Here is a 7,706-nt window from a genome sequence, read left to right as displayed (position 1 = left end):
AACATGTTGTGCCATCCGGTTTGAGACAAATGCAACGGCTTGGATCATGCCAAGTGGCCTCACGTAATTTCAAGGAACACAAAGATGATATTAGACTCACCAAGTAAATAGAGAAATAGAGAAATCAGTGCGCATGTTGAGCAACGTATAACTTTTGTGTTAGGAAATAAGACGTAGCTAAATAGACATTTGAGTAGATTACTTAATGGAGAGAGATAGATTTCACACACAAGAGATTATAGAGTAGAGAGAGAGAGAGAGTACACATGATATACGTGGTTCACCCAATGTGAGCTACGTCCACGGGAAAGCAGCCACTCAATGGCTTTAGTACTTCAAAACAAGAAGTAGTTTACAAAGGGTTTTTACCCTTAATAGAGCTGCCGCCTTGCTTCACACTCACCTTGTTGCATCAACTTCACACTATGAAATGTGCGTAGATATGGCCTCCTTTTATAGACCAAAAGGGCTGCCCTCTCTCATGAGAGGCAGCCATGCATAGCCGCCCTTGTGTAGATAAGTCTAAATCGGACCCTCCAATCCGCTCATGTGTGGCCGCCTTTGAGAAAACAAGTCCATTTTTGAATTCGACCACTGGCCATTGACTTCCGACCACCGGCCACCGGCCATTGACTACCGACCAACCGATCGGTCGTTTTCTGATCACTTTCCGGCCGTCGTCCGGCCATAATATTTCAACGAGAAGGAATATTCTGACGAGTGATTTTATTTTTCGACGAGTTATTTTTCTTTACGCATGATGGCTTCTCCTCATAATGGAGACCTTACAAATGTGCGTTTTTACCACAAAAAATTACAAGGGGTAAATCAGGCTCCATACTTAACATTTTGCTCCAAATTGCAGATGTCTGATGGTGGATGTTCGTTTTATACATTATGCGGATATCTCTGAGAAAAATGTGTACTTCTATGGGGCAAAAAATGGCTCATTAATTTTCAACCTGTCTTATTGGAATCTGATAACAAATGCCCGATAATCACATTTATCTAGATAGCCACTTTGCTTTGGAAAAATAGAGGTAGAGTTCATGCGTTTTGAATACATTGTCTACAACTTGAGTGAAATGAGGCAAAGCTATGGTGTGATTAAGAAAGGTTCTCTATTGTAGGCCTTAGAAATGACATTTTAAAATAAGCACAGTCAAACTTAGGATCTATTGTAGGCCTTAGAAATAACATTTTACAATAAGCGGAGTCAAACTTAGGATCGGAGTGTTATATATATGTGCAAAACTCACATCCTATTTTGCACAACATTTTAGGCTGGGCAAAATTGCTTTGTACATTTCTTGGTTGTTGCTGTCGTAGGTAGAACCGCCGTCAAAGGGGGCAGTCCCACTAGTATACATTGTGTGTGTGTGTGTGTGTGTGTGTGTGTGTATATATATATATATATATATATATATATATAGAGAGAGAGAGAGAGAGAGAGAGAGAGAGAGAGGGATTAAGTAAAAAAGCTCGTTTCGAAAAGCTCGCTCCAAAAATTGATTTTGGAGTGAAGCAAGTTTGTTTTTTTTTTTTTGGCTCAATTGAGCAAAAATCTAAGAAAATCTCCCTCCACATCCCCACAAAACCTTTCTTGCATATGCTCACATCTAAGCATCCCAAACTACACACACCTATCCATCTACACCCACACCTAATGATGCACTCCATCCCCACATCTACAATCTCCCTGGTTCTCTCTCTCTCTCTCTCTCTCTCTCTCTCTCTCTCTCTCTCTCTCTTGCTACTATTGCCATGCATTGAGTTAAAACCTTTCTATGCTCTAATAATCCCCATAGGTTTAAAGAGCTCCAACATTCAAGGTAGGTGCCCTTCCATACCATCAACAATTTGACCACTAGCAGTGTCACGTAATATATAAGAGAACCATGGCAAGGTTTTGACCTACTTGCAGCCAGATATGGGGTAGCAAGCCCAAGTATCAATGATGATATTGTGGGTGACACTAATCTAGTTGCACCTCTGTCTCAGTCTATGCTAATCGTCATTATATAAGGGAACAATGGCTCTTCTATGGTCGTGAGTTATACGTAGGTGCCTAAGTACACACATTGGTTCCTTTGAGGATAAATCTGCCTTCAAGTCCATCTACATGGATTGTGGCCCCTCTACTACCTTGTTGCACAATCATGTTTCCTACCAATGCCTATAAGATCTCTTTGGCTCGTTTCATGGATGTGATTTCTCGGAATTCATTAATTGCAAGGTGTATTGAGTTATTTTCAATCAATGTAGAGTGGTGGTTACTCGTTAGATGAGCTATCTGGTCCAAACGTCCTCTCAAAATCCATTTCTTATGGGGTTTGTCCAGCATGGGCTTTGCATGAATTTGAAAAAGAAGCTCTATGGTTTTCTAAGAGATGCAAGGTGAGGGTCGCTCTCTAAATGTAATTTCTTATGTTTGCATCTTGAAGACATGTTACAATATACAAGAAGTTGACATTTTTTCACAAATGTTCAAATGTGCATGGATGAGTTTTGTGTGGCATCCCCTCTAGGATATATGCTTTGTTGGAATACATTGATTGCCTCTCTCTCTCTCTCTCTCTCTCTCTCTCTCTCTTTGTTGCATACACATATACATACACACCCCTAGCTACATGAACACATACTTACGTGCATGCTTTTTTGTTGCATACACATATACATACACACACCTAGCTACATGAACACATACTTATATGCATGCATAGATACATAGAGACATTTAAAAGTGGGGATAGAGAAATGAGAGATAGTGTGAGTGTTTCTGTGTGTAGGAATGGCCATTGAAAAAATGTTCATTAATGAGCCCTGAAGTGTCCCGTTGTTGGTAAGAGCAAGTGAGGTGGGTCGCATGTGCTCGTATGATGTATACTAAAGAACAAAAAGGCAAAATCATCTCTCATCAATGTACTACCGCTAGCTTCCAATCTAGTACTCTAGGATTTCTCTGTTGAATGTGTGAACTCCTAGCTTGAACCTAAGTCAAAATGATGCTATAACGTCCCATGATGCCACATAGTAAAGGTTGGTAGTTGGCTCTTTGCTCTATCTTGTCAATGCTCACACAAACATTGCACATAGCTGAGCTAGAACTTCATCACTAGAGCTTGAGACACAATAGAGGGTACATTTTGTATGCTTTGATATCTTTTGAGGCACTTAGAACCCTCCTTCAAAGGGCCTACGAGGAAGGGCACTTTTGCCTGTGCACGGCGATGAACATGTCCTTTGGTGACTATTGTGTTAATTAAAAATGACACTAGTATAATATTTTATCTTCATCAACTTTGAGCCAACATGAGCCGCGCAAAAATATCCTCTACTTTGATAGCTTTTAACCGAGCCTAGAATGATCAAACGAAATTGTATACGCTATCAATTTGTACATGTACCTCAAAGGGCCTTGCTAGTCTCTATACAAAAGCCCCTCTTTCCTTTCCTTTAGAGGGATAATCCTTGAAATTGCACTCTTCCGTAATGAAATCCAAAACGGGATTATGTGTATTTTTAACCCGCTAAAATTGGGTGTCGAGAACAAACACACAATTTAACTGGCCGCGAAGGTCGCCATGGCCACTCACAGTAGACACGTTCAACTTGATCTCACTAGCAACAGACAAAAGGCCATACATTCAGTGCAAACTTCATCACACCATGAAAGGGAGATATATTACTACAACTATTCTTTCTTGCAGAGGGCTGCAAGTTTTCAAGCGCAGAACAAAAGAAAGCTTCATCGGTTGAAAAGGTCGTTTCCATGCTCATGCTCAGCTCCTCATGAGACTGCAGTTAATTTAGCAGGAAGCCCCTGCATTAAACACTTCGTGCCACTCCCTTCCTGTGCTTCTGCAAACAAGCTGCTCTATTTGGCACAATCGAACCCGTGTTTCCCATAGGTTCTCTTTCCAACCTCTTTTTGATTGCTTCCTTTGTTTCCTAATTGCCTTTCAAGCTGAAAACCAAAGCTAGAGAATCAGGAGACATGCCCTCCAGCTGCATTTGCTGAAAACCTTTACAGGTTTTGCTTATGCTCTATATAATTATAGCCTGCAATGAGAGCATTGATCATGGTACAATTAGTTTAATTCTGCAGGTGCATCAAGATCGGTTGGAATGGGAACACCCTTTTCCGACTGCGTGGATCTGCCACCCCCAAGTCCCAAGCACACCACGTCTTGCCTCGTGTGTCATACACCAGTGCCGGTCGTAACATGGCCTTCTCTGTGCACAAGCATATAAAGCGGCCCGCTACAGCTCCGACCTTCAGCCTGGCCACAACCGGCGTCGTGCGGGAAGCAGTGAGACTCATGTAATCCTTGGCAGGACAGACGGAAACATGCTCCCAGGCTGCCTTCTCCTCGTCCAGCTTCGAGATCGAGATCCCTGCAAAAGGCTCAACAAACCAGGCCACAAAAAGGCATCCGTCCACCTCCACCAGCTTCCGATAAGGGGCCGGGGGAGGGTGCGGCATACTGTCCACCTCCACCCCGCTCCTGCTGCAGAAACTGGAGTCCTCAATTTTCTCCAACCCCGGAGAGCTCCTCCACAAATGAAGTACTCCCTTACACAGCACAGGTTCCCGGTTCGGGGATGGCGCCTGAATGTCCCACTCCATCCGCTTCCACGTCCCACCTGCTACTGAGCTGCAGTATACAAAGAGTCGGCACTTGCCAACCAAGGTCTTTGCCAGCAACACCACATCATACTTATACTCCCTGCTGCTCGGATCGATGGCAACCTGGATGAACGCTCGGTGCAGCACCTCAAACTCCTCAAACCGCAGCACCGGCAATGTTTTCCACATCCGCATTACTGGATTGCAAACATAGAGGTACGTCTCTCCGTAGCCTTGCTTCCGCTTGCTGAAGCACAGGAGTCCCTTGTCTGAGGCCCACAGATCTAGGGGGAACGAGCCGCCTCCTGGCAGGCAGGACGGATACATCTTCCGTGGCCGCAGACACGCATGCGGCAGTGACAGCTGCTGCTGCTGCCATCCTGCCTCCTCCACCCCGAAGCAGCACAACCAAGCTGTGGCCATACCCACCGCTGCAGCACAGTCGCACTCCCTCACGAAGGTGGGGTCAGAGAGCATAGATCGCCATCTCCTGGACACGCACATGAAACGCCGGTGGCTCAAGATCGGGATCCTCACCAGCACCATGCGCAACAGATCCTCCGGAAGCCGGCTCCAGACCTCCCCGTCCATCTGCTCCGTCCGCGCTGCCCTGTTGTCTGCCTGCTCCCCACCTCCGACCTCGTCCTCCATGAAGAGAAACAGGCACTCCCTCCCCATCGCCATCGCGAGCTGGCCAGTGCCAGGTCAAAGTACCATTCAGCTTACCGATCCGCGAAAAGCAGAATTCGCTAGCGCCCGTATGAGCTCTATCACAGCAGCCTGTCTGTTAGTCCTTCACGAGTGGGCCATGTGCATGTGCTGACAAACGAGCCACGAGGTAGAACTCTATTGGCCACCAGTCGCCACATAGATCATCGATTTCTGGAAGCACGTGAAGTGAGGAGGCTGTCCCACGAGGCCTTCACGGGCGCCGTCCCTGTGTGCGTGGGGTGAAGCATCGAGTTCACGTGGAGAGTTGCCAACCCGCAGCTACCAGTCACATGGGCTGCCCCCAATTATAGGCACCTTAAAAAAAATAATTTCTTGGCGCAAAACTAGGAAATCCCTCTCACACAACAAAACCTTCTGGGGGGCTACAAAAGGCAAAAAAAGTGACTGCTGAGGGGTCATGAGAGTTAAAATTTTATTTTGAAAAGGTGAAAACTCAGCCTATCTCGAGTCTCTCCTGCAATTGAAAGCCGAGCGTTGCTTATATGTACTCAAATTGTCAGATTTTGATATTGTCACCACATGTGAAAAGCCAAAAACTGTCGTATTTTTTAGAATGACACCATGGCAGCTAACATCAAGGACATTATCCCACAAAAGCAGTGAACTGATCATTGCCATGGGAAAAAACAGAATTCGAACGAGTGAAACTAGGCATCTTTAGCGGTCATGACCTCTTGCAACGAGTAAGGGTGCATGGGTAATGGTTCGATGTTACTTGGCGTTGTGTAAGCCTTTTGATGTTTCAAACGGGCCCTCAAGGCTTGATATTAGCTTGAGGCTATTGTACATTTTTTAATGTTTATTACAATATATCGACTCACAATTGTGAGTTTGGCCCAAAAAAAGGTACTCTATAATTTTTTGTTTCTCTTTTTAATAAGTCTTTTGAAAAAAAATCAAAAGTAGAAATATTCTAATGTTTTTTAAAAAAAACTAGATTTGATAAGCATAAAAAATAATAAAATAATTTATAATTTTTGTCAAAAAAATCCTTAAATGAAAGGATCCTTTATCAATATCTCATATTATGGGATCAAACTCCTATATATTGTTTATTCATTTGTTATCTAAAAGCCTTTGTCAAACATGTCAAAAACGAATGCACCTTTGGACTTTTGAAAAATAGCATTCAAAAGGTAATAATCTCTTCTATTCATTCACAAGACTTTTAAGCTCCATAGGGACACTTGTCAAACAAGCAAATTTGAACTACCTTGTCCCCTTGGATACTAAGGTCTTTAGAGGCCAAAACATTGCTCGCCCTTATAGCTGCATTTCAACCCATTCAGCTGCCATGAATCCTCTCTCCTCCAAGTTGAAGTTGAAGCTGAGAATGTGATAGGATTTGACAACCATCTGTCCTTTTGGAAGGCATTATTTTTGTCGTCTTCAGGGAAAAGTTTTCATGAGTTATCATTAGAAGGGCTCCTTTAAAAGATGCCCTTCTATACAAATGAGTTAAAAGCAGGGTATCTGTCAATGGAAGGGAAATTCGTTGAGATTCCCTTTTAAGGTGGTGGTCATGCAAGGGGAACCTTGGCAATGGAAGGGAAATACATTGAGATGCCCATCTTAGGTGGTGGTCATGCAAGGCTTAGTTTCCCGTTCTTTTTCCTGGAAACTAAGGCTTTGTTATGGTCACACACTGGCAACTAAGCCGACATAGTTCTACTATGATTCCACTCCCCAACTATACCAAAAAAAGCATCGTTGAAAAACTTTACCAGACATCAAATTTATTGCTTGCCTGATGCACTTTCAAACCCACTAGCCGCCAATTTGAGGTCTACACAAGGGATGGCAACTACACTTTTCAGGATAGCACTATGATTTCCTCTCTCTCTCTCTCTCTCTCTCTCTCTCTCTCTCTCTCTCTCTCTCTCTCTCTCTCTCTCTCTCTCTCTCTCTCTCTCTCTCTCTCTCTCTCTCTCTCTCTCTCTCGCTCACACGCGTGCGCTGCTGTCGACAAAAGCAAATTCCGCGTTGGATACTACCTATTTGAGAGAATGGCCAACAAACTCAAAAATGCCTCCCACCTTGTTTTGTGCCGTGCAATGGCTGGTGGCGATTTGCCTCCATGTTGCATTGACGACATAGCATTTTAGTGCTCTCTCTCTCTCTCTCTCTCTCTCTCTCTCTCTCTCTCCCCAACCTAGACGCATACACAAACAGAAGCAACTCTCTATCCTCCAATTGCCCTAACCATCTTGGAGAACTTTGCATTTAACCTTAATAGCCTCTCGTCTGACATGGAGGACAGCTAGCCATGGAAGGAGTTCTCTTGGTCACAACTCTCCTAAGTAATTGCATCACAGCCTTCTCTCCCGATCGCATCGTATCTTTC

The 7,706-nt window shown here is 44.0% G+C and overlaps 1 protein-coding gene across 1 annotated transcript; it reads right to left on the bottom strand.

Annotated features, from left to right (window-relative positions):
* Positions 1-3,626: 3,626 nt before the first annotated feature.
* On the bottom strand, positions 3,627-5,391 carry LOC147433294 (F-box/kelch-repeat protein At5g15710-like). The gene has a single exon (XM_086492904.1). It carries the CDS (start codon positions 5,312-5,314, stop codon positions 4,097-4,099), a length of 1,218 nt encoding a protein of 405 aa, XP_086349030.1. The 5' UTR covers positions 5,315-5,391; the 3' UTR covers positions 3,627-4,096.
* Between the last annotated feature and the right edge of the window lie 2,315 nt (positions 5,392-7,706).

The sequence above is a fragment of the Adiantum capillus-veneris genome, chromosome 20, assembly GCF_014529385.1.
Source record: "Adiantum capillus-veneris isolate H3 chromosome 20, ASM1452938v2, whole genome shotgun sequence".
NCBI lineage: Eukaryota > Viridiplantae > Streptophyta > Polypodiopsida > Polypodiales > Pteridaceae > Adiantum > Adiantum capillus-veneris.
Note: the sequence above shows the minus strand (reverse complement) of the source record. Positions and strands in the feature narration are given on the sequence as shown.